This window comes from Equus przewalskii, unplaced genomic scaffold (assembly GCF_037783145.1).
Source record: "Equus przewalskii isolate Varuska unplaced genomic scaffold, EquPr2 ChrUn-10, whole genome shotgun sequence".
Taxonomy (NCBI): domain Eukaryota; kingdom Metazoa; phylum Chordata; class Mammalia; order Perissodactyla; family Equidae; genus Equus; species Equus przewalskii.
The window spans coordinates 2,886,855-2,914,053 of NW_027228747.1; the positions used below are offsets into that span (position 1 = coordinate 2,886,855).

The 27,199-nt window shown below is 46.4% G+C and overlaps 1 protein-coding gene and 1 long non-coding RNA gene across 7 annotated transcripts in view; one reads left to right on the forward strand and one right to left on the reverse strand.

The window, feature by feature from the left end:
* Window positions 1–6,889: 6,889 nt before the first annotated feature.
* The window catches only part of LOC103547921 (uncharacterized), a 73,369-nt gene continuing 53,059 nt past the window's right edge, over window positions 6,890–27,199 (reverse strand). For 3 of the 5 annotated variants that reach the window (XR_011536519.1, XR_011536520.1, XR_544126.2), the window contains 2 exons: window positions 8,633–8,848; window positions 6,890–7,924 (listed from right to left, as the gene is read on the reverse strand). This is a non-coding gene — a long non-coding RNA (uncharacterized lncRNA). Of the gene's footprint in view, window positions 7,925–8,632; window positions 8,849–10,774; window positions 11,020–11,553; window positions 11,700–27,199 lie in introns of those variants that run through there. The other 2 variants (XR_544124.2, XR_544125.2) reach the window with 2 other exon arrangements.
* S100A10 (S100 calcium binding protein A10) lies at window positions 10,923–21,115 on the forward strand. 2 transcript variants are annotated; one of them, XM_008515421.2, is made up of 3 exons: window positions 10,923–11,215; window positions 17,606–17,758; window positions 20,708–21,115. In XM_008515421.2, the coding sequence occupies exons 2-3, from the start codon at window positions 17,627–17,629 to the stop codon at window positions 20,867–20,869; spliced, it is 294 nt and encodes a 97-aa protein (XP_008513643.1). In that variant the 5' UTR covers window positions 10,923–11,215; window positions 17,606–17,626; the 3' UTR covers window positions 20,870–21,115. The 2 variants fall into 2 exon arrangements, with proteins under 2 accessions (XP_008513643.1, XP_070463103.1); XM_070607002.1 differs by lacking the exon at window positions 10,923–11,215 and adding an exon at window positions 12,381–12,499.

A 27,199-nucleotide genomic window follows, 5' to 3' on the forward strand; every position in this document is an offset into this window, starting at 1 on the left:
TATATCGTCTTAGTTCTGTTTCTCTGGAGAACCCTGACTAATACAATCCAATACCCTATCTTAGCCACTAAACCATTTGTCGTTTCTCTCCCCACATGTGGCCTAAGCCCACATATTCTACAGAACTTATCTCACGTCTCACATCTTCCAAGAAGCCTCCCTACCCGCTCTGATCTATGGCTCTCCCTCCCCTCTGAACTCCTCACTACCGGGGAAGCACTTCACAACACGCTGTCATGCATCTTTGTTCCACTTCAGCTGCAGACTCTGATTCCTTGGGTGAGGCTGGACCCCGAGATTCTGCATTTCTAACAAGTGATCCCAAGTGACAACGCTGCCGCTGGTCCACGGACCACACTGTAAGCAGCCAGGATCTAGAACACGTACACATATACCTTCCCCAAGTATATTCACCAAAATAAGAACAATGGCTATATTCCTTTTTTTCTTTGTTTCTGTATTTTCCATTTTCTATCAATGGATATGGATTATTTTTATAATCAGAAAAACTTATATAAGTGTTAAATTTTCAGTGTTCCTCACAGTATTCGAAATAAAGTTCAAATTTCCTCACTCAGCACTGGAGGCTCTTTGCGATCCGGTCCTTCGTGGGTTCTATGCCCTGATCTCCTGCAACCTCCAAACACACCCCCACGTAACCACCAAAGCTCTCAAATCATCTGTAGTTCTCCAGATGCCTCTCCCTTACTCCTTGGTTCCCCACATTCCTCACCTGGCTAACTTATACTCACCCTCAGGTTAGCCTCAAGTGGCTCCCCCTCCGGGAAGTCTCCCCTCACTCCCCATCTCTGCTCTCTGCTCTGCACTCCAGCAACAACCAGAGGCACTTCAGCCACCATACTTTCCACCTTTACATGTTGTTTTATTTGTCTGCCTGCCCTGCTGGACTGGGGTCCTTGAAGGCAGAGACTATGTCTTTATTTCTGTATCCACAGCATCTAGAAAGTGTCAGGCATAAAGATGGTACTCAGTACGTACCATCAAATGAATAGACAAAATTGATTTGTAAAATATAATGGGTTCCCCAAATACTGGACATTATTATCCTCATTTTGAAGATGAAGAAACAGATTCAGAGAGGCTAGTTAACTTGCCCTAGGTCCCAAAGCTAATGCATGAGAGAACCTGAATTCAAACCCCAATTATCTAATCCTTTTTCTACTTCACCCCAGTTGCCACCATTAAATACTAACATGAAGAAATACATATATTATCACGTGTTGGGTCAAGTTGACAGGCAGCTCATAACAGGAAGATTTCTGTCACTAACAGACCTTTACAACACACATAGCCAATGCATCTTCTGCTAACTTTTAAGAACAGATTAAGCTGAGAATTTTGAATGTCTTTTAAAACATGGAAGACTTTAACTCATTTATTTTAGAATAGGTAATAGAATTTAAGTCATATTTTCTAAAAAGAGCAACCGAGCATGCTCAGGCTTAGATGGGCTAGAGAGGCATTTCCATCAATCCATCCTCCCACCTCAGACGCCCCAGTAGGATTCTTAAGGCTGGGGCGTGCCTCTCCAAGCCAGGACCACTCTTCTCAGCAACCCACCTTGACCAGGAATTTCCACTTCCTGCCAACATCCACTGTACCCTCAGAATATGCAACACACCAAGAGCAATCTCTGTCCCCAAGGAACCTACAGGTTTTGAGGGAGACAAACAAGTGCACAGGCAACGTCTATACCCTATTATACGGGTGAGGTGCTAAGGTAAGCCCGAGGACCAACACCCAACCCCAGTCTGGGCTGTTCAGGGTGGTACCATGAGGGAAATGACATCTAATCAGAACCCTGAGGGTATCTGGTTCTATAATCAGCCACTACATCTACCTCTGGCCCCCCTTCACTGCCTTCCATTACAGCCTGTCTCTGTGCCTGGAGTGTGAATTCCTCAAGCACAAGGAATGTGTCACCTTCATCCATGCATTCCCCGACGCGTCCAGTCCAGCAGCTGCACCCAGCTTTCTAAATCCAAGTCTGATGCTCTCATCACTAGGTGACTGAGCCTGGCTGGGAAAAACCATGCTGGAGCCAAGCATCCTGCCAAGATCCCAGCCTGTCCATGAAGTGTATGCAGAGCACCACAGGGCATTGCCCATGGAAGCAGTTCCCCGTAAAGTGACAACTGGGAGAGCCAGTGTCTACGCACTCTCCCTTGCAGGTCACCATGCCAGGAGTGGATAAACAATTTAAGACTAATCACAAAGCAGGTCATTTCCACCTCCAAATCCCACCAACAGTTTGTTTAGCACCTCCCTTCCCGAATCAGTGTCTCCTCCGTGGATTTGGCAGGTACCACAGTGCTCCAGGTGCCAGGGCTGGAAAATTCCAGGTGGTTGTGCTCCTTCCTCTCCCTCATGCCCTGCAGCTCAGCGGTGGCAGCCCTGAGGAACCTTCCTGCAGATTTCTCTCAAATCTTTACCTTCCTGTCCACTCTCACCACCACCATTCCAGCTCAGGCCTGCATCATCACCAGCCTCGCCTCTGTCATCTCCTGGCCCCCATTCTCTCCCACCTCCAGTGGTTGGTGGTTCCGCCTTCTGTGCTTCGGCTGTGTCTACAATTTAAATTTTCCACCTGGGGGCTGGCCCATGGCCGAGTGGTTAAGTTCCTGTGCTCCGCTGCAGGCGGCCCAGTGTTTTCGTTGGTTTGAATCCTAGGCGCGGACATGGCACTGCTCACCAAACCATGCTGAGGCAGTGTCCCACATGCCACAACTAGAAGGACCCACAACAAAGAATATACAACTAGGTACTGGGGGGCTTTGGGGAGAAAAAGGAAAAAAATAAAAAAATCTTTAAAAATAAATAAATAAATAAATAAATAAATAAATAAATTTTCCGCCTGGAATTCAAAAGCATCAGTAATTTAGCCCTTCTCCCTCATTCAAACCTTTTTTCTAGCTGAACATGCTGTTTCTCTAAATGTGTCCTGCACATTCGCCCTCTGCAATTTTATTCGTGTTGCTCCACCCCCCGGATTGTCCTCCTCTCAGCAGCTGTTCCACACACCCTATCGATGCTTATCAAATTTGACCCAACCTTCACGGCTCACTTCATATCTCCCATGCAGTTATTCCTAAGGGTCCAAGCCAGAAGGGAGCCTGCTGTTCTGAATTGCTACTGGTCATACTGTTTACACCTGTGCAACATCAGCCACATACACTACCTCATAGCTGAGCTCTCCGTGAACAGTCCCCATGTTCCTGCCTAGATTTGGTTATGTTCCTGAGCAGCCGTCCGTTTGCTCTACCCAAAGAAAGGCAGAGGGAGGTGGTGGCAAGAGGGAGGCTTTGAGATTAGACTCTCTGGGTTCGGACAGGGCTATACATGTGCCCTTAGGAAAGTTATTTAACCTCTCTGAGCTCCCTTTCCTCATCTGAAAACTTAGCATCTATCTTACAGGGCTTTTGTAAGACTTAAAGATAATATAGGTGAGCCACAAAAAATTATCACTATGATCATAACACTAATCAATCTAAAACACTTCTTTGGAGAATTATACAGAACAAATAAGATAGTGTAGTGTATGAGACAGAACTTTGTAGACTATAAAATTATTATGTTAATTTTTAATAAGCGAGACTTAGAGTGCATTTTCAGTTTTATATGATATGACCAATATAGACCCCAAAGATGCTCCCACTGATTACCAGCAAGTACATCCTCCAGTAACCAGGCACTTTGGCTTTCAGCATATCTGTACTCAAAAGTGTTAGAATGAATTCACATAAAAGGGGCCAGCCCCGTGGCCGAGTGGTTAAGTTCGCGTACTCCGCTGCAGGCGGCCCAGTGTTTCGTTGGTTCGAATCCTGGGCACAGATATGGCACTGCTCATCCAATCACGCTGAGGGAGTGTCCCACATGCCACAACTATAAAGACCAACAATGAAGAATATACAACTATGTGCTGAGGGGCTTTGGGGAGAAAAAGGAAAAAATAAAATCTTTAAAAAAAAAAAAGAATGAATTCACATAAAAGCCAACCAATAAAACTCGTTAAATTCCATGCCCTAATGGAGGTTTTGATCCATATGGCACCAAACACTAGTTCAACCTAACACCTCTATTTCCATCCATTTTTTTTTTTTTTTTTTGGCATCTTGTACACACAGCATTGCTGTTACCACTGCTCAAGCCCTGGGAAATGCCACCAAAGGCACGAGTGAATGCAGCAAGGTGCCCGCCGACATCGCAGCCCCCATCTCAAGCCAGCTGAGTAAACCTCCCAGCCCCATATTCAATTCTTAGGTTTCTAGACAAGATTTCCTGCTCCTTATTCTGCCAGGGCCATTCAGGAGAAAGCAAACGCCACTGCAGAGCCACTCACTCTGCAGCCACCAGGGGGTCCCACAGCATTAGCTAGGAAGCAAGGACACACCCTCTCCCAGGACAAATCATGGATCTTAAATATTTCCCAGAGCGCCTCACAGCAGCTTCCTCCAGCTTCCAGCCCGGAAACCCCAGAGGTAGCTGCTGGCTAACACTGTTGAGGTATCAGTTCATAGCAAGCAGCCAGCTTTTCACAAGGGGTTTGAGTCACCAGGGGCCCAAGGAGTCACATTTCTGCAGGTCTGAGCCTTCCCCAGCCACAGTGCCGTATCATCAATGAACACAGACTATCCGCGACTTAAATAACTTTCCCTTTCATACAGCACCCGGAATTTCTGCCTAGATCACACTTGCTCTCAAGTTTTAACAAAGAAAAGGCAACTGCCTGTGAGATGGGCAGACTGCAGTCTCTGATGAGCAGGTCCTGTCTTGCAGAGTTCTCCCCCTACACCAAGCAATCTTGGGGTTCACACAACCGGTGTTCTGTTCTGGCCCCATGACTTAACTCAAGGTACACAGTCTTATTTTCTTCCTCCTTGGAAGAGACCTGGGAAATCAGGGTCCCTTGTGACTAGAAAATGGAAGAGAGGGGCTAAAATTTCCAGTTTCTCTTGGTCGGTCACCCAACCCACAAGATAAGCAGATCCACAAACTTAAGGCTGATTTTCATTACAATTTTGTTTGTCTCTTTTTTGAGAGTTTATTAAGAGGCTGGACATATTCAGGAAAATATTTTAAAATAATTTAAAGACCTTGAGGGGTAGGCTCTTACCTTCAGGATGGCTGCATGTAAGTCACTTCACATACCTCCCCCCCCCCCAATAACCTACTCCCCAGGACTGGAATTTGAAACCTGTTTTACAGATGAGGAAACAGAAGGCACATTTACCTGCCTATGGCACACAGCAGTCAGGCAGCAGAGCCAGGAGTCAACACAGGCCTGTCTGGCTCCACCCCTCCTCCACTTATTTATAACAATGATAGTTAACAGGAGTGGGGCACGTACTATGTGCCAGGCACTCTGCTGAGTATTTACATGCATTTTCTCATCTATATTCACAACATCCCTATGAGGCAGCTACTACTATCAGGTCCATTTCCCAGATGAGAAAACTGAGGTTTGGAAGGTTAGGTGACATGTCCAAGATCACACAGCTAACGGGTGGCAGAGAAAATATGATTCACCCCCAAGCCTGCCCTCTTACCCACTGCAGCCGTACTCTCTCTCCACATCTCGCCACCCTCCCCCCGGGCTCACCATGCTGTGTGGTTTTTCACCACCACACTGGTGGTTTTTCAATTCCCCTCTCAGACCAGGCCCCTCCCACCTCCAGCCTCTGCACGTGCTTTCCTTCCAACAGGAGAGCTTCCTCCCAGTCCTTCCTTTATTTGCAACGCTAGTTCCTCTTCTTCCTCTAAGACGAGGTTTAATTGTCATCCCTTCAGTGTGGCCTTCCCTGACTTTCTACCTAAAATGCATTCCCATCAATTCTTCTCTGTCTCAGACCCTTGATTTTCCCACCATGGCACTCATTACAATTTACCAAAATTTTTTCATTTAGTTTTGTTTTCCCCTTTACTTGTATTTTCTTTGTCTTTCCCACTAGAATGTAAGGCCCCAGACAGCAGAAATTTGTCCATCTTGGTCATTGACTTCTCCCCAGTACCCAGAATGTGCCAGGTGATAGTAGGCGCTCAGTAAGTATTTGATAGAGTTTAATCATTAGAATTTGCAGAAGAAAGCAGGTGGTTTCCAACCCCAAGCTAAGAGTTCTGTGTTTTAAAAAAAAGTGGGGAGCAGGGGCTACAGGCCCTTAGCTTCTGCTGCTCCAAGAGATAAGAGCACAGCAAGCGCAGCCTCGGAAGAGCTGTCCCAGTGCCCCAGAGGGAAGCCTGCTCAAAGGCATTCACCCACAAATCACACACCAGAGGCCTCGGGCCAGGAACAGGCCTACTTGGCCTTGGTAAAGCTTCTGCTCTGCAGAGTGAGGGATCACACAGAGGCTGGACCTGCTATCCAGAACGTGCTGCCTGCTGGGGCCCAGCCAGATGCCTTCACGGTCATTAGGCGGTTCATTCTATGCCATCGCCCCAGAAGACAGGTGTCTACCCCGGTTTTACCAATAAGGAGACTCAGGTTCAGCGGTGAGATAGCCCAGAGCCACCCAGCTGGTAAGTGGGAGAGTCACTCACTTCCCCTTGAACATTCTCCAGTCGCTCCTTGTTACCTTCAGAAAGGAGCTCCAAACTCCTTAGCAGATTATCTCAGGTGCCCCAGGAAAGGTACCATGACTCCATACTCATTCCCATCCAAGGCCCCAAGGGACTTCGCACACCCCCATGCAGAAGTGGGGGGCAATGCCTGGAAGAGACGCACTACCTCACAATTCCATGATCTCACACTTGCTTTCCCTCCTGTCTGCCCCCACAGAAAGTGGCTAATTCCTACTTGTCCCTTAAGATTCACATAAACAAACCAACAAAAAAAGACAGCCCCTGAGGGGATTGTATCCTAAGAAAATAAACATGTGGGCAAAGATGTTTATTGAAATGTAGTCCTTTCATACATAATTATTATTTATGACAGTGAAAAAACTGGTAACAACCTAAATGTTCAAAACATATGGGTAATGTTTAATAACATATATTGCCCTATTTGGGATGTACTAGTATATCCACACCTGGGGGGTGGTTGTTTTGTTTTGTTTTTTGGATCACCAGCAAAAATAATTGATCAGGCAGCTGTAAATCAGTGGTTCTCAACAGAAGTGCCACGAGGACTACTGTGACTCTTAGTGGGGCTCCATAATTGATGGATAGAGTTTCCTTTTGCTACAACTATAATTCACACCGTGTCTGGGCAGACAGAATGTTGAGCCAGGCTGCACATAGTTTCTGTGTGGTGCAGGGCACAACTCAATACACATCAAGAAACAAAGAAGCTGTATGCATCTGCCAGGAACTGAGAGAACTGTATCTAAGAGACAGTGATCAGAGCAGTAAATACTTCTACTCAAACAGTGACATGATGCTGAAGCGTGGTCAGTATAACAGTAAAATTACTATACACGCAACTCAGTCCTTTTTTTTTTTCTTTGGAAGATTGGCCCTGAGCTAACATCTGTTGCCAATCTTCCTCTTTTCTTTCTCTCCCCAAAGCCCCAGTACATAGTTGTACATCCTAGCTGTAAGTCTATCTCGTTCTTCTATGTGAGATGCTACCACCACATGGCTTGATGAGGGGTGTGTAGGCCCACTCCCAGGATCCAAATCGGTGAACCCTGGGCCAGTGAAGCAGAGCATGTGAACTTAACCATTATGCCACTGGGCCAGCCTCCAACTCAGTCCTTTTGAATGTGCTGCCAAAAATACTAGCACTCAAAAGAATGCCATTCTATTCATTAGAGTTATGCTGTAACAAATTAACCCCCAAATTCTGGGGTTCTTTCTCACCCACATAACTAGTCCAATGCAGGTGTTGCCGGTAAGCTGGTGGTTTTCCTCCACTTGGTGATTCAGGGACCCAGGCTCCTTCCAACTGTGGCCCTTCCACTTCTAGAGCCTCAGAGTCCAGCACATGGAAAGAAAGAATGCAGAAAAGTCACCTCTTAACCACACTGGCTTGCAAGTGACACATCACTTCCATTTCCATTCTGTTGGTGACCAGTGACAGTCCTACCTAGGGACAAGAGGTGCCAGGAACATAACCCCTGGCTCAGCAACCACTTCTCAGCAACACCTCTAAACTATGACAGGAAGAACACACGTTTCTGATGAACAACCCACCCTCTTTGCTACAGTCACAAACCCAAAACAGTTGAGAACCATTGGGTAACAGGTTTTGTTTCCACGTGGAGAAGTGGGAAAATACCCAATAGTGCCTCATTAGTAAAACAATGCCTCCTGCTCCCAGCCTTTTGTACACTGAACATGTCACAGGCCTAGGGGCGATCTTGAACATTGCCTCCTGTTCAGTCCAGGGACCATACTGGCTCAGGCCTCTGTTCCCATTCCTTTGATGGTCATTCAGTCTGCTCCTCTCTATACAACTCCTCTTCACGCCCTGCCACCTCAACCTCCTTGCTGGTCAGCTCTGGCTCAGGTGCTGGTCCCGAGTCCAATCAGTTGTCACTAGGGAAACAGAGCTGGCTCTACCATATGCTTGTGGTTTACAAGGCATAGCTACTTTCCAGAGAAAGAATTGCCTGGGACCACTTCTCCTAAAGAGAGATTATTGGCACGGCAGGTCCTTAGAGCTTTATTGACCTACCAGTACATAGAGTTGTAAAAAGCCACAAGAGGGCAGGGATAGTGTCCATCCTGCTGACGATTTCACCACTGTATCCACAGCACTTAGCACAGTGTTTCAGAAACCTAGTCCCTTCCATCTTGTGGAGCTGCAGCCACTAGGGCCTCAGAGGCCTCAGAGTCTGGCCGGCAAGCTGGAGAAGAGAGTAGAGAAGCCACAGTGTAGCTGAATAGTTACCTGTTGAATGAAAAAAAAAAAATAATAATGAATAAATGAATGAACACTCGTTCTTGCTACTAATGATAGAAAATAGTAAAGATAAAAGTATTACAGGACAAAGATAGAATACTGTACGTAACTTTACAGTCAGTGTGATCACAACTTAGGAGTCTTGCATCAAAAGCAAAAAGAATGAATTTACTTATTTTTAACAATTTTGAGCACTTCCTAGCCCTTTCACTAAATAACTACCACCCGGCCCACCAATGGATTTAATAGCAGTTGTCACTGTGGCTATTGTTTGCCAATTCTGGCTGATGCCTGACAACTCCAAGGAGAAATGGATATACCCCTTGGGGGTAGAGAAGGCTTCTGAGTACTTCCTTCCTATCGCATTGCAGCTGGAACTTCTCCTTTGGTGCCTACTTTTTTAGTGGACCAATTTTATGTTTGGTGAAAGGTGAGAGAGACAGCCTGGATCCAGATCCACTGTCTCAACTCATTTTTCCTGAATTCTCTTTAGGGATCAAATTGGAGAATGCCCTCCAGGTTCAATTTTCAAAATAACACTTTTTCCCCAAATCCCCAAATTATGTAAATATATGTTATATATGCATGAAAAGACTTAGAAGGAAAGACATAAAAGTGTTTATCTTTGGTTCATGGGTTTACAAATAATTGTATTTTCTTTTTTATACAATGCTATATTTTCCAAAGCTTCTACAATAAGAATGTAAGCTTTTTTACAATCAGATTTAAAAGTCACGATGTGATTGTTATTTTTAACAATCGAACGTCACCTCCTCCAGGAATTGTTCTGTGACCACTCCCAGGGGACTTGCAGGCCCCTTCTCCATGGTCTCATAGTGCCCCATAGTGTCCTCTACCATTCACGCTGGATTTGAATTGTTTACTTATCTTTCTCCCAACAAGACTTGAAGCTCTTTGAAGGAAGGGACTGAGTCTTCAATCTCTGAATCCCCAGGGCCCAGCACATACACTAAGCATTCCTAAAGGTTTATGAGTCAAATGAAATCAAATAAGTAGGAGTATACAAACTCAGGTGTTGTCACTCTAAAACAGTGCATCTTCCCTGAGACTAAAGGGATCCAGGATTTTTCCCCACTCTTGACGGTCACCCGGGGCCTGGGAAGAACTTGGGAAGCATACGGGAAGATTGTGAAGAACTGCCCCCCTTAACAGTCAGCACCAGGGTTGCAGGAACTCGGCAGGAGTGAGAGCTAAAATGCGCCGAGTTGGGTTCTCCTGGCAAGAGCCAAGATTAGTCACATGGTGGCACTTGGAGGATTCCCTAGTCTGCTCATTCCTTTGGGATCCCTCACTCCTCCCAGGACCTCCCCTGGGAACAAAGGAAAACACAGGACTTGGGACTCAGCCCGTTTCCACCAGCAGCTGCTAGTAGTTTGCATTTAACCCTAAACCACAATTAAATGTCAAGGCGGAAAGGGGAATACCATCCGCTAGGAAACACTTGGGTTTTCTCTAAATTTCTTCCAGAAATTTCTTCTAAAGGGCTTTGAGGACCAAACAGGCCAATTACGGACAGAAAGAAGGAGAGTTTGAAACAAGTTTTAACAGTATCAACCACAACTGAAGCTGACCTTTCGACCAAGCGAAGCCGTACACAAGAAGAGGGGTAAATCCTTGGTCAACAAAGGGTTTGTAACGCCCTCGAGCAGGCGAGCCGCACAGCACCCTCCCTCCCCTACCCCCGCGGGCCAGGCGGCGGCAAGGACCTCAGCTGATTCCAGATGACCACGGAACCGGGGCGCAGGCGGCGAGCCCCTCCGGACCGACCTCCTAGGGCCTCATCTGAGAACAACCCAGTCTGACGCCCTCGCGGTCGTTAGGCCTGCACGTGCTCCGCCCTGCAGTGTCATCTAGAAAATAGAAATTCCTAGACCTGGAGGAAGAACCGCTTACATCTGGTTCTGGGCCAGCGGGCCCCACCCGCGGAACGGCTGGATTCTTTGATTTCCACACTCACTCGCTTTCTAAAACCCGAGGGGAAGGGCACGGCCGAGGGTGCGGAGGGATGTCCTGAACTATTCGAGAGCATTCCAGTAGGAAGAGAGGTTTACAGCACGTCCCGTAAAGCTCTCACTAGGGCGGGTGCAGTCCAGGAGCGAGGCTCCTCTGCACAGCCTCACAGAGAGAAGGGTGTGCGCGCCGCGCCCGGGGTGGGGGTGGGGGCAGGAAGAGGAGGAGGAGAAGGGGTGGGGTGAGCCGAGGCCCCGACACCAGCCCAGGCTCCTCCCGCCTCCCCCACCCCCACGTACTAAGGCGCCCAGCCCGCCGCGCGTTGCTCACTGGCCGCGCGTCCCAGCCGCCGAGCGTCCCCCCCGCCCCGCGCCTCCGGCCAAGGTGAGTTCTGCCCGCCGCTCCCGGGCTGTCTCCAGCCTCGACCTGGCGCCTGGGGGACCCCACATCGGCTGCTCTGGCCCACCGGGCCGGGCTTCGCGGCGTGTCCCGGGTGCCGGGGGTCCTGGGCGGAGAGCGGCCGAAGGTATCCGCTGCTCCGCACTCTGGGCCGCATCCAGGCGAGGCGAGCAGCGCCCGTGGCTGGCCCGGTGCGACCCCTCCCCAGAACCCTTCGGACGGGAGGAGGGGAATACTTGTCCTTTCCTGCAGGACCTCGGGGTGGGTGCCCCGCGGTCTGCTCTCGCCTCCCTGTTTAATTTTGTTTACTCCCACTTTCCTACTTTTCGATTAGTCTCCCGAGTCATCCGAAGCCCTGCTTCTCGCCCCCTGTCCTGGCCGGCATGTTGCTTTGTGGGCTCTGGCTGCAGGCTGACCTCCGCCCAGAGGTTCCTAGCCTCCTAGCTGGGCGGCCGAGCACGGGGAGGGCTGGGCGGGTTGGCAGCTGGCAGATTCCCTCCCTAAAGGACACTCCTTAGTCCCTCGCCCACATGCTCCAGGTGGGGCTTCCTGTTGTTTGTCTGCTAGAAAGGCAGGTTCTTACTGCCGAGGAGGGGGAGGTCTATTTGTTTTCTTTATAAAGCAATTTTGCTTGGGGGCATTGGGGGAAAGGGGACTCTGTGATTTCTCTACTGAAAGGGTTCCCTTCTTGCTGTCTTAATTAAATTAGCGGAACTAGAAAGAGGGAAGAGCAGGCTTGATGAAGGATCTTCCAGCCTAGATTAAACTGGCCCAGTGCAATGAGACAGAGATAGACGTGCCGTTGGTACCTGGTCACAACTTGAGCTTGGCTAAAGGAATGGCGCTGCCTGCAGCCCTGAATACTGCGCTCTCCAGCCTCAACCGGGCTCCACCCAACTGAAACCGGGATGCTGCCATGTTGAGTGGGGGTGGTGAGGAAAGCAGAGCCGCTGTGAGCCAGCACCACGAGCCCTAGGCCAGACTCTGGAATACATTAAGCCCACCCCCTTCCCGCCCTTGGGGAGCTGGGAGTATTCTGCAGGGCGTGGTTAGCACAAAGGGTTCCACAAAGGGCTCCCCGATTCTCCTAGTGGAGGCCTGTGACTCAGCTGTGAGACCATGTGGGTGTGGCCCTGACGGTTCCAGATTCTCTCTGCAGATGGTTGGCCGGAATACTCCCTAAAGGAAAAGGGGAACCCTGCCATCTTAGAGGGCATTTTCCAAGAGGAAGTGAGTCACACCAGAACTGGCCTGCAGGCTGAAGGAGAGGTATCTGGACTGAGCTGTGGGTGCGGGCAGCTGTTAGACGGGCAGGGCCATGGTGAGACCGCTGCTGGGTTATCAGCCTGTACGCCTGCTGGCAGGATGCCTCAGCTTTACTTCGAGGTTGCTTTTCCGTTAAGAGGTTTGTGTTGCTGCAGATCCCCCCCTCGCAGCTTGAGTTTCACCCAAGTGGATTTTTATATCCTGCACTTCAGGTGAGGCCAGGCTCATGGAAACACCCTGTCAGTGATCTTTGCCTCCAACGTGTTTCAGCAAATTGCAAAAGATAATGCCGGGCATTGGGGCAGGAATGAGTTCATATAACTCATTTGAAATTTCTTCATCAGCTCTGCCCGCACAGATTCTTACCCAGTTTCTGTTTAATCATCTCTTCTCCATAGTATATGCCTTCCTTGATAGCCAGAGGCTACTTTCTTCATCGTGGTCCTTGATCCACCAGACGGAGTTTCTTATTTGAGTTCTTCACATTTTCCTGAGGGTCTGCTAGGCATAAAGCATCTTGATTTCTAGTTGATGCTCTTCCCTGGCGTTTCCTACATACAACATCTGATAGGCCCTTTTCTCCCATATCGGGACCCGGACCAGCCCCTCAAGCAGCTACCCAGTGGACTGAGTGGAGCTGAGTCTGCTTTCCACTGACAGTTCGAAAAATGTGACTTTTTTAGAGCACTGCCCACTTGGTATGGCCTTGGTCACAGTCCAGTCTGTTAAAGTTGAGGGAACAATGGAATTCTTTCAGGGTTATAATATATAAATTAGCACTTAGAGTGCTGGGAAAGCAGGACTGAAGTTTTGGGATCTTTCTTAAGCTTCTTATTTTCCTAGGGACTCGACAATTTAGGAATCTCACATCAAAAGCAAAAACAATGAATTTACTTATTTTTAACAATTTTGAGCACTTCCTAGCCCTTTCACTAAATAACTACCACCCAGCCCACCAATGGATTTAACAGCAGTTGTCACTGTGGCTATTGTTTGCCAATTCTGGCTGATGCCTGACAACTCCAAGGGAAAATGGATATACTCCACTGGGATAGAGGTGGCTTCCGAGGTTTTTTTCCTATTGGGTTGTATCTGTAACTTTTCCTCTGCTGCCCACTTTTTTAGTGGGCAAATTTTATGTTTGGTGAAAGGTGGGGGAGACAACCTGGATCCAGACCCACTGCTTCAACTCATTTTCTCTGAATTCCCTTTAGGGATCAAATTCAGGAATGCCTTCTGGGTTCAATTTTCCCCTCCGAAAAAATGTTTTTTTCTTCTTAAAATCCCCAAAGCAAAGGAAGGAAACCTCAAACACATTTTAAATAACAGATGTTTGTTTTTACTGACACGCTGCCAATTATTTTCTGGGTGGGCTGTAAGAAAACGAGGGTATGGACAAGACACAGAAGAGCAAAGTAAATCAGACCTCGTGCTCTTTAGAAGTGTCCTTTTTGAAATTACGGCCTGGATCTGGGCATGGGTCCAGAGCAACATTTGGGATTGCTCAGGAGCAGGGCTTCTCTAAGGAGGCCTCCTGCTTCCCTGCTGCTCCCAGGAGGATCCAAGTTTACATCCTTGTCAATTTCATCGTTACCCATTCATTGAGCAGGCGCTATAAGGGCAGTGCACCAGCTACTGGGACCCTGCTCAAGGAGCCCACCATCTAGTGGGGAAAAAAACAGAAACAGATTAACTAGAATTCAGGACATATTTTTAAACAGTGTTCCATTAGCTGGTGAACTCCCCAAAGGCAGGCACCGTGGAGTGTGTGTGTGTGCGTGGGCGTGTGCACCTCGCGCACTTGTGCCTAACGCCGTGACGAGGTCGTGCAAAGTAGTTGCTCCCTGTAGGAGAACCAAAAATGGAAAATTGAATTCCCACCAGTGTGTCTCAATTTGTGGAGTCCGGAATTCTTTTCTGTAGGGAAAACTACACAGAGAAAAACTATGGACTTCTGAGCATCCACTCTTAAGACTATTGCCCAGGCAAACATATATAGGGGATTTGCAGATATGAGAGTAAAATGATTCAATGAAAGATGAGTGAACAAGGAGGTAGTTACATTCTGTGGAGCTCCTAGTGAGGGAGCAGAGCTAGAGAAGCATGCAGTAGAAAGTGGGATGAACCTAAACACGAGAAAACAATGAGTGAGAAGAGAAAGAGAGAGGTCATGTCAGGGTCTAACCAGACCTGTTTAGCAGGACACATACTTTTTCCTCTGCTTGTGGAATGTGCTTTCCTCTGTACTCCGCTGTTCCATTCACAGGTGGGCAGCCCCTTTCCTGGCCCTTCCCAGCTCTCACGTCCTCCCGCTGAGCTCTGAGCCACAAGGCTTTCAGCCCAGAAGCCTTGTGCCTGGGTAATCACACCTGCACTCAGCTTCTGCCAAGGAGATTGATTCATTCATTCACTCCTTTAGCAGACACTTATTCAGTGGTTCATGGGTAAAACAGAATAATTCAGTTATTGACCTAGAGAAGCTTTAGTCTAAGACAGACAGACAGGTAAATGATTAAATGGATCGAGTGTTTCAGATGCAGAGAGGACCCTGCTGCCTCTCAGCCCCGCACCCAAGACCCTCCAAAGGTTCTCCCACCTGTGGATGCCAAGAGTGGAGCGAGTCGGATGGCGGGGGGGATGGTAATGCGAGGTTCAAGTCCCTGAACTGTTGCTTTAGCAGCCAACGGTCAGCGCTGCCATCGGCCTGGGCAGGCCCCGCCCTACACAGGAGGGCCAGGCAGGGCTGACTCAGTGGGGCAACCGCTGCACCTGGAGGAGAGCTGTGTGATTCAGCCACTAGCCAAGAGAACTGCTTTAATCACATTTTCCCCCTTTTCCTTCATCTTACTTTAAAACCAGCGCACTGGCTCCTCCTTCAAACCAGAATAACTTGCTCATAGCCCTGGTCAGTGACTTCTGGGGCCCTGGTCGCTGATGAGATGGCAGACATCTCCTCTGGTTTGCAACGCTGTTTTCACCTTCACAACTTAGATCTCCTGGCTACCCCTGTTCTGCATTCTTATTGCAAAAGGTCTACCAGACAAATAGGGAGTCAGCTGGCTGCTGTATTCACAACCCACTTGCTGAATAAAACAGCAGGGGGGAGGAGAGGAGGAACCAGTAGGGCAGGGATGTGGCTTCAGAGAGGAAAGCTGGACGTGGGGGGGTGGGACCAGAGTGGCCTGAGACCTGAGCTCTCCCTCAGGGAAGACCGGCCTCACTCTCCTGAAGAAGATATTCAAGAGTGGCAGGATTTCCTCGGCTTACAACTTGTGTTTCTTAGGCTTTCCTAAATGAGGCTATTTTCCTATTTTAGGGGTCCTCACCCCACTGCATTCCCTTCCTTGCTTCTCTGGCTCTGCAGTGCACTTTCCTTCTGCTCTGCTCTGTGAAGAAAGCGAACTAGTGGTCCCACAGCCAGTTCCAGTTTCTGGGATCTTGGGAATTGGTGGTGAAGTGCTCCGCCACTCTGAGCTTGGGCACAGGTGTTTGTAAACCTCTGTGGCCCTTTCCTGAGTTATTTCAGAACTGGGGTGGGAGTCCACATCCTTCTCCCCTCGGCAACTGACTCAGTTCAATTCTCTTAAGTTGCGGGACTTCCAGAACCAATCCAGGCAATGCTGACTCCCTCTAAGCCCACTGCCATCTGAAACCATCTGGGGGACGGGGGACAAGCCTGATGCCAGCTGTGTAGGAAGAGAGGGGAAAGGGCGTGGTTCCCCTGGAATTCCTCTCACAGTGGATCTTGAAGCATTAATTTGCTGCTCTCTCCAAGAGAACTGCCTTCCAGATAAATCATGCCAGGTTCTGGTTTATAGCATCTCTAGAGTAGCACATTCTTTGGCATGCTGGTTCCTGTACTTTTCTGAGGATTAAGGGGTGGAATTTACTATGCTTAAGTGTAATTGCTCAGTCCTCGTGTTCACCAACTCCACCTTCTCCTCTGTGAAAGATAGCTTTTAAGGATCCGTGTTGAACACACATCTGTCAGCTGCAGGAAGCAGACTGAAAGCATGTCTCGGGTTCCTGTTGGCAGTCTTCAGCAGGGGAAGGTGCCAGCCTCTCCTTCGACCTGTGCTCAAAACCTATTCTTGTGAATGTTTTTTTTTGGAGTGGTGTATTACAGTCTCCATTCAAGTTCACCTGTTTCCTATCCAGTAGTGATTTTAGGTGATGTTAGCCAAAGCTACCCTGTTCTGGCCAAAGCACACCTTCCAATTAAGCCAAAAATCCATTGAGCTCCTATTGAGTACCAGGCACTGGGTCTTGATGAGACATATGCCCTCAGATCATTATCCCTGAATATAACGATCTGACATGATTCCTCTCCTTTCTTTCAAACTCTTCATAGGAAAAGCTTTTGCTCTCCCACCGCACCCCAGACTGTGAGAGTAGCCTTTCTGCCTAGTACTGCCAAAAATTTATCAGGTCCCCAAAGGACGTAGGATATACTGTTACTGTTTCCTTCTCAAGGAACTAGATAATGGGCTTTGAGTGGCTTTTATTTGGGTAGGGCAATTGCATTTTACTAACAAAGATGCAAATATCTTTGTTGCAATCAATAACAAATTAAGAACTTTAGTAAAGAATACATACTCCAGCAGACAAAATTCATTTCTAAGCAGATTTCTAAACCCTAGAATTAGACTGAACCACGTTACCTAGTTAAGCTTGGCGAGTTGAAGTTTTCATATTAACCAGGCTTGACTGTGTGAGTTGTTGGTAGTCAGCCATATGTGAGTCCCATTTACCAGCACCAAGAGAAATGATGAAACATCTGTTCTTTCAGCTTTGTCAGTTAAAAAGTGGGACACTGATCTTGCCTTTCCAAATAATTGGAGTTTCTATTGTTCATTAGGTGATTTATGTAGAATTAGTGGGCAACTAGACAAAGCCCTCATTCCGAGGACCAGTACCTGAGGTGCCTGTTTCCATCAGCAGGAGGCCCAAAACCTGGGGTGAACTGGTCCTTAGATTCACTGAATTTTAGAGCTGGAAAGGATCAAATGGATGATCTAATCATACTCCTTCCAATTTTTTCTCATAAGACTGGCCATACTCATGGGTTAAAAATTAATGTAAACTCTGTTTCTTTATATCCTTTAATAGGTTTCAACAAACCTCACCAAAATGCCATCTCAAATGGAACACGCCATGGAAACAATGATGTTCACATTTCACAAATTTGCTGGGGATAAAGGCTACTTAACAAAGGAAGACCTGAGAGTACTCATGGAAAAGGAGTTCCCCGGATTTTTGGAAGTAAGTGTTGAAAGGCTCAGAAAGATCCAGACCTAAAATTCAGTGCTTCTAGGCCTTGGTTCCTTTCCCAGCTGTTTTCCATCCCTTCCCTGTGGAGGTCACTGTGAGAAAGGTGTTTTCATTCATTTATTTATTGAAGATTATTGAGTGCCTACTGTTTGTAAAATATCGTAGGGGAAGCAGAAGGTAAAGAGGACACAGCCCCTGCCCTCACGCAGCTTACAATTTGGAGATAAAATAAGACTACACACAAATAACCACAATTTGAGGTGTGTGTTAGGAAGATTCCATCTGGATCATCTGTGTCCCCTGAACCAGAGTTGTAGGAAAGAAGGCCTTTCACCAGAAAGTCATCAACCAGCCTGCCTGGTTGCCCTCAAGTCCGTAAACCTGGTGTCGGGGATGCCACATCCTGGGCACATCGACTTTGAGCAACTTGAATCTCCCTTCTTAGATCCTTTCAGATGAAGGTTTTTAAAAATCTTTTCTAATTCTAATCTGAAGGGATGGTGTCAAGCATCTGCTGAATGAGAGCCAAGCGTCCTTCCAGAAATAACTGCTTTTCACATTGAAAATGCTACGAGAACCAGGAGCACAGCTTGTGTTTATGACTCCCCGTTGACAGACTGAGGGATCTGTGAGGACTAGAAGAGAACTCTGCCATCAGCTCAGATACACCACTCAGGACATTAGGCGACAAGGCACAGTTGTCCTTTTACCTGTAGGCCGTCAAGAGATGGTCGTTGCGTTTCACCAGAGGTGAAACATTGCTTGACAAAATATTAGATTGATACGCAAGCCCTTCTTTCCCACCCCAGCTGGAGTCTCTTGAAAGGATCATTACTGTGCTTGGTATGGAATAAGCGTTAGCCTCTGAAGGGTGAAGGGAGGGTAAAACGCTGGGTCTTGTCTCTTGTCATCTGCCTGGTAAGAGCACATCAGTCAAGCTCCTAACTCCTGACTCAGTAAACATGGGGTTTGTAGTACTATGATTGACATGTCACCAATACCAGTTAAGTAAACAGATATAAATAGCCTAACTAGTCTCTCAGAGCTGCAGTCACCACAATGCTATCCCAGAATGAGTTAGAATATAGCACTGCTCTGCTTTTGTACGGTCCTATGATATAGCCCCAGACCAGGAGTTAGAAGCTCTGGCTCTGTCCTCACTAACACTCTGCAGGTTGCTTTAGCTTTTAGGGCCTCAGTTCCCTCCTCTGTAAAATGAGAGGGCTGGACATGGTTATCTCCAAGTCACTTTCACTTTCTGTGATCCTTCCAGGCAAGGACAAAATGTGCTCATTGTAAGCCTGCCCGGCACATGAACAAAGGTGGTCTTGGTATACTAAATACTCATTAATTGTGTTGTTGCATAAGTTGGAAGCTGGGATGATGAATATCACATGAAACATAGACCCTTCCTCCCTAAAGGCTTTGTGGCTTGAGAAACATAAACGGTGTCTGTAGCACGGAGTACTGAACATAGCAGTGTAATTTATTCCAGGCCTGGAGGCGTAATTCCAGGCACACCCATACTCACTGCATTGACAGAGCGTTTTGTTTCTGAAGTTGACCCCTTCTGTCTTCCAAATTTGACTCCTTCTGACCACAGCCAGGAAGCTGGGGGTGAGGCCAGAATTAACCGAAGCCCACCAAAAGCGGCCGTAGCTGCGTAGAGCAGGTTTTAGTTGATTGCCGAGGGTAGGAATTTGCAGTCTTCATGTAGAAAATGCTGCTGCTTTACCTTAAGGGATTTCTGAGTGCAATTTGTAAACATCCAGCACACCTGAGACACTCTCAGTTCCCTCACTCATGCATACAATCAATGGAATTCATAAATACTTTACATGAGCCCTTTAACACCTCTAAAGGGCCATATTTCCCTCTCTGGTTGATGGCATGGACCCTATAGAAGCCACACATTCCCACTTCTAACCACCATCACTAGGAAAAGGAGTGATCAAGCCAATCACCGTGGAAGCAGGATGAAAGAAAAAGCAAGGGGGTCTTGCCTGCCTGCCTCGGTTCCACACATTCATACCAGACACTGAGAGTCATGGGGGTTTATGACTCCGTTACACATGCTGCTTTCGAAGCCCATCTGGTGTAAAGCATCCAGTGGAGAAGAGGGTAGGATGGCACAGATTTACCAACTCATGAAGAGTGGAAGCAATCTTAGACACATTCTACAGTCCGTCACGTGAACAGTTCATAGTTGACACCAAGGCCCACCAAGCTGTGTGACTTACTCAAGGTCACATGGCTAATATAACATGAAGCCACACTAGCTTGGCCTCGGCTGTGCCAAGAAATGAGGAGAAATGAGGGTCGTCTGTCCATCCTCTCCAAACCCAACACACCCCATGGCATCATTAGCACCTCTTTAAAATCCATAGGACGATGATGTAATTTACTCCCTAAATAATCTTATGAGATCTTTTCATAAGGAATTTCCTTTTGAAGGGATTTGACCATGCTACCAGGAATAAATTTTGTTAAGAGAATGAAAGCTTCAACTACAAAATGGGGAATTTAGGGTGGTTCTTTGGCAGAACCTTGTGATTCTGAGAATTGTGGAAACGGTTGAACTGGACGCAAAGCAGGTCAGAAAGCCATGCTGGGTTCAAAGTGGCAAGACCAATGGGCTGAGAATGAGGAGGCCTGGGTCTACCTTCTCTGGCACAAAATCTTAATAGGATGTTTCCAGTGTCCCTGGTTACATGAAGGAATGCCTTGGAAGCCTCTTTGCTACTTAAAATAAATATGAATTTAGTGAAATGCTCCCTCAAGGAAGAAAAGTACATTTAGGGGACTTCCAAAGGTCACTTATGACCTAAAACAAGTTTAAATAATTGGGAGATTATATGCATGGTTGTCAGAAGTACAAATCAGAGAAGCTCTTCATTGCAACCATTGACTGATAATTCTTGCCTTTGTTCTTTTTTTCAGAATCAAAAAGACCCTCTGGCCGTGGACAAGATAATGAAGGACCTGGACCAGTGCCGAGACGGCAAAGTGGGCTTCCAGAGCTTCTTTTCGCTAATTGCCGGGCTCACCATCGCATGCAATGACTATTTTGTAGTACACATGAAGCAGAAGGGAAGAAAGTAGGCAGCATTGAGCAATTCCTCCCACCCTGAGAGGAGCTCTCCCAAAGGGTCGCTTAAGGAATCTGCCCCACAGCTTCCCCCTGTATAAGGATTTCCTGAGCAGATCGAGACCCTTAGAAAATGTACAAATAATGTCCCGTTCGACAAGCAGAGAAAGAAAAGTCAGTTAAAGCCGGATAAGCTTTTGATTTTTGTATTGCTTGCATCCTCTTGCCCTCAATAAACAAATTCTTTTTTTAGTTCCTAATTTGAGACAGAATGTTTGTTCCTTCTTCAGAAATACTTGTTGCCTGCTTCATTTCACCAAAAGCCCACACACCCTTGGGCAGCCAGCCCACCGCAGAGCTCTTTCCACAGAACTGGCAAAATGGCAAAGCACGCTGCATTCAGGCCCTGAGTCTAACTTCTCTAATTGATCTGCCTTTGTAGCTGTGTCTAGCCGAAGGGCCAAAACCCCAAGGATTAAGAGAAAGCACTTCAGGAACATATTCTAACTTTATAATTGCTGAGCACGGTCTTGCCCAGTTGAATCAGTGCCTTTCCAACCAGCACTTTGGATGTCTGAGATGTCTGAGTCCATTTTTCATAGCAAAGTTTCAGCAAACTGGGGTAAAAATGAGTCCATATGAGAACTAATCAAAAGAAAGGAGAGTCTAGTGTGACACAACAGTAATAACATCACGTTAACATTTATTGAGTTGTCATGAGATGTCATGGTTGTAGTGGGGTGTCAGGAAAGAGGCTAGTGTGACTTAGATAAGGACTAGTACTTTTTTGCTGCAAATTGAGTGCCAGAACCGGTCTTAACACGTAGCGAAATGTTTCTCCCAGATCTTTCTGTGCCTGTTATAAGCATCAGCATATATGCATTACATACTATATGCTTATTAACAACACAATACTCTGTTTTTAGGGAGAGATGATGTATGAATTGGCACACGAAATTGTTCTAATTAAATAGGTCAACGAAGATGGAAACATTTATTTTTATGATTGGACACATCAACATAACTCTGGGAAAAAGTTTAACAAAGTCATCTACCATCACAAGGAAAAGCATGCGAAAGGAGTAGGATAGTCCAGAACTAGCTTTGGGGAAAAGAAATCTAATAAAATCAAGGTCAAAGATAAAATTCCAACATTTTATTGTTTCCTGGCTGACAAATGAGCGAGGTAAGATAACTCTCAGCTTTGCAGCTATAGGATTACATTGGAAGTTTACAGAGAGGGCTTTATTAAAGATAAATTTATTAAAGATATTAAGTAGAAGGGGGGAGTTGCTAGTTATAGAAACTGACTACAGGAATGACTCCCAAATCCATGCCATAGAACTGGGCCACCAAGGGAGCTGCTGGCCTGGGAAGCTGCCTGCTGAACTGGGAAGCCATTGCTACGGCTGGCAGCTCCAGAACCACACAACCCAGGGCACAGTCCATCCTAGCAAATACGGGCACCCATTGGCCTGCCTCTTTCCACATGGATCTTGGCTCCCACATCCAAGTCTCAAGGAAGTACATCTAAATAGCAGAACTTCAATTGCATCAAAACCCTAACCTTAAGGGAGTCTGGGAAATAAAGTTTTACATTTTCCAACCTCTGCACACTAGGAGGTGACATGCTGATCTACCATATCTGCCACAGCGACAACTCACAATTCTAAGAGAAGTTGTCCAATGTAAAGGTTAAAGAAACTACGGCTCTAAGGAAAGGAGGTTCTAAAAGATAACTGCTTTGATAGCTACAGGGAATAGAGAAGCAAACTGGTGCGCCACAGGCAAACCATCTCTCTGTCCATGAGAATCTCTATCAGTCCAGATTTACCTCTTTAGTTTACATCTCCTGCCTCCTGGGGCAACAGTGTTTATGTTTACAGGTATGAAATTGGTGTTCACTTCACAAATGGGCAGGTAAAATTGTAACACTGAGAGATATTATTGTGGGCCCAGATGTCCCCAAACCCATAGCAAGCTTTCACAGTCTAACCCTCTCCCTGAAAACAGAAACAGAACTATCCCAGGAGAGAGGGTTCTGGGGGTAAGGGAGAGGAAGTGTCAATTCATCTTCACAGAGTGTATGTAGATTCGAACGAATTCTAAACAATGTGTTATTCCAGAAGATGACCCCAGACTCTGGGGTTCAGAAAGGTGCCCAATGCCAGGGAATCGCCTGGGTCATCGTATTTGTTTGGCGGGGAGAGGTGTGCGTACACACATGTTGGGGCTAGGAGGGGAAGGGGAGAATAACACACTTTCCTCACTTTAGCCCCATTGCTCAAAGTATTTAGTAGGGAGCTAGTACAAGGAAAATAAAAACGCTATTTATAGTTTGAAATCCTCCGTGGGTCTCCATGCCAATGAAAACACATGGATCCCACAATCTGACGTGCTGAAACGGCCATCTAGGTTTCAGGGGCCACAGCCTAATGACTCCCAGAGGGCAACACTACAGTTATGCCAACAGCCATCAAGAGAAGCCATCTGGAAAATTCCACTCATTCTGCTACATGGCTGAGTTGTAAAAGCAGATCCCACCCCTCTCCACACCCAGTTATGAAAGAAGACTGGAGAGCAGTGCAGAAAGTCAGTTCCAAACACGCTGCAGAGCTGACCCTGAAAAACACCTCATTTTGTCTTTTGGACCCATTCCCTTGTCTAAGTCCACTGAACATGAGCCAGTTACCTGTGACTTAATACTTTTCTACCCAGCTCCTCTCAGTGGGAGACCAAAGGCAAGTACACAAACCTCCCTCGAAATTTGACCAATTTGAAAAGTGATTATTTAAGTACCTTCTCCAGCTCTTAACCCCAGAGTGACAGCTGTGAATAGAAATTCTGTAGTTGGCAAATATTAACAAGGGCTCCTATGTGAATGACACCAAGCGAAGTTCTGTGGCAGATATAAAGCAGCAGATGCCCACAGCATCTGCTCAAGGAGATTACAATCTAGGTTGAAGGAGAATAGATAAAGCAGACAAAAAGCTAAATAGCAACACAGCAGAGCACTGGCAAGGCTGAGATGTGAAGGACACCCTTGGTCATTGTTGATAGGATTGTAATTTGTATAACCTTTTGGGGAAGCAAAAGTTGGCAATATTTGCCAGGATCCTTTAATGCATTTTCTTTGATCCAGTATTTCTAGTCTTACGTATTTTTCTTAACAAAGTATTCAAAGATACTTACAAAAATTCGTATATGAAGATATTTGATGCAGCATTTTTTAGATTAGCTAAAACTTGAATACAACCTCAATGTCTGACAATAGGGCTATGGTTAAATAAGTTAAGTAGAGAGGTACACGAGATACTATATAACTCATGAAAACATAACTTTGAAGAATATTAAATAAGATGGGGAAATGTCTCTGTAGCAGGTTGCAAAATTGGTATATAATGGGATTCTTTTCCTTTTTAAATATATGTGTCTGCACACACCCACAGAAAAAGACTAAGGGAAATACACCCAGCTGTGTTTTAGTTTCCAAATTAGGAGTTACCGGGTGGGGAAACTGTTGTGTCAAGGAAGAAGTTTATGGGAGTATTTTAATTTTCCTCTCCATACACTGCTATGTTATCTAAATTTTCTACAATGATTCTACTTTTACAACCTGGAAAACAAAACTCTAAATAATATTTTTTAAAACAGCGTGTGAGGGCCAGCCCAGTGGTGCAGCGGTTAAGTGTGCACATTCTGCTTCAGTGGCCCAGGGTTCGCCAGTTCGGATCTCGGGTACAGACGTGGCACCGCTCACCAAGCCATGCTATGCCAGGCGTCCCACATATAAAGTAGAGGAAGATGGGCACAGATGTTAGCTCAGGGCCAGTCTTCCTCAGCAAATAAGTGGAGGATTTGCAGCAGATGTTAGATCAGGGCTAATCTTCTTAAAAAAAAAAAAAGAAAAAAAGCCAGCGTGTGTATTTATTGAGGATCTACCATGAGTCAGGACCTGTATGAGATACTTCTTAAGCGTTATCTTATTTAGCCCTCACAATAATCCTGTTAAGGTATTACAATATATTTTACAGATGACAAAACTAAGACTCAAGTAACTCCCTCAAATTCCCACAGTAAGTGACAGTGTCAAGATCCGAACTCAGACATTATGTTTCTTTCTATCCTGCAGCTGTCTCAAGGTGCTATTTGAGTAAATTAAGTATCAAACGTGTTGTACTTTCAAAAGAGTAAGAGATGGTTGTGGGCTGGGCAAGATTAGTCAGAGAAGATTTCAGGTGTGAGGTAGGATATTGTCTGGTCTCTGAAGACTAGAAGAAATTCAGATAATAGCTAATATTTGCTGAGTTTTACTACATTCCACGTTCTGTTCTAGTGCTTTGCAAGTATTAACTCATTTGCTCCTCCCAACAACCTATGAGGTGGGGACTATTACTGTTCCCACTTTACAGGTGATCTGACCAAGGTCTAGAGCTAATAAGTAGTGGAGGCAGGAGCAGAACCTAGACTATCTGAGGTTTTAACCACTCTTCCCTGCTGTCTCCCTGGACATCACTGTGATGGAGCCAAGGAATGTCCAGGACACAGAGTACCCAGGAGGCCACGCACAGTCCAGCAGGCTAGAGTAGACAGTGTTTATGTGAGAAAGTGCATGTAGGTGGGACAGGAAAGCTAGGAGGTGATAAGTGAATGATAACTGGGAAAGAGTAAGTGATACGTGAAATATGATGGCTGAGGCCACTGAATTAAAAACTCTAAAAATCTAAGGTTTGGGTTATTCCTAATCCTTTGGGAGACAGAGACGACCCTCTTATCTAAAAGAAGGTAATCAGCAGAAATTATGTTCTTGTGAATGTTCTAACCGCTTTCCTCCAGCACTCACATTTCAATCACATTCCAGCTTAAAGAGATAAAGCAGGGTGGAGACACATATTTTTCTTCCTAAGAAGTGCTGAGAACAGAGGAAGAAGAAAAAAACGACCTCTGGCAAGTCACGCCAAAACCGAGAGGGCGAAAATCAAGATTATAGAGCCACAGGTCTGGGTGAGAAAGACACCTCCACAGAACACTAATTCATCTCATTTCCTACCAAGATTGCCATTTTTCTGCAAAATGGTATGTTCATTCTCACTGGAGATATATATATTTTTTAATGCATTAAGATGGGCAAAGTCTGGAAGGGATTATGTATAAGTGAAAAAGGTCATGTTATTAAAGTTTTCTGTAATATTGTTACATCATCCTTCCAATGAGATTGATCAAAGTGGGGGAAAGTTTTCAATTAGCTCCCTGGACACAGAACTTGTGCTGCTTAGTGTAAAAGTCCTATTCGTCATGTTGTCCAAAATAGCCAGTCAATATGCAGCCCTGGCATTGTGGGTTCTTCCTGCAAAGGCTCAGCCTGTTCCCTTCAGCTTCTGGGCACATCCACCATGGTTCTGATGAGCATTAGCAGCACTTAGCCTGCGCCTGTTTTTCTGGAGGGAGGAGGGAAATGAGTCAGCTTTGGTCTCTGCAGGGAGAATTCTGCTCTGTCCTACCCCATTCTGGATGAGTCAGCGCACAGAGCCCAGTTTCTTGGCCTTCTTACAAATTTTACAAATAGTGAAATTTCCTTTCAACGATGTGATTTAAAGCACCGCAGGAAGCAGCAAACGACACAGAAAATGTGGTCAGTGCACAGTGTTTAGAGTCTGGTGGAACAAGAGCTATGCATACCAAAGCAACGATACACGATACACGACAGTGTGTGAGGTCAAGAAACAGCATCAGTGGTGAGCAGTAAGTGCTGGTGCCAGCCCTGAGGGCTGGGGGTTTCATGGAGGAAGGATTTGGGCAGGGCAGGATGAGAGGAAGATCCACCGTGGGCGGGGCACGGTGGGGAGCCCAGAGAGGAATGCGTAAAACGCAGAAAGGCAGGAACAAGCAGAGCAGTGTGTGGGGGAGCAGGAGAAGCCTGGCCTGGCTGTTAGGTGGGGAGGGGTAAGGACTTCATCACAGCTAACGGCGGGGAGGGGTAGGGGGCGGTAGGTTTGAGCAAGATGTTTGAGCAAAGGAGTGACGTTTCAGCACAATTAACCTGACAAAATGACAGACATGGCAGAGATTAGAGAGGGGCGTGCCAATTAAGAGTCTACTGCCCACTGGCCGGTCATGAAAAACAGAGGAAGCTCTCAATGTGCTGGTTTGTGACGATCTCCAAGACACGATGTTAGAGTGAAAAATAAAGTACAGCATAGTGTGCATCTGTCTGTAAATATGTCTATTAAACTACCATTTGGGGGGAAATGATAGGGAAGAATATATACACGTAATTACCTCAATATGCAAAAACATCTCCAGAAGAACAGACAAGAAACTAACAAAACTGGATGCTTCCAAAA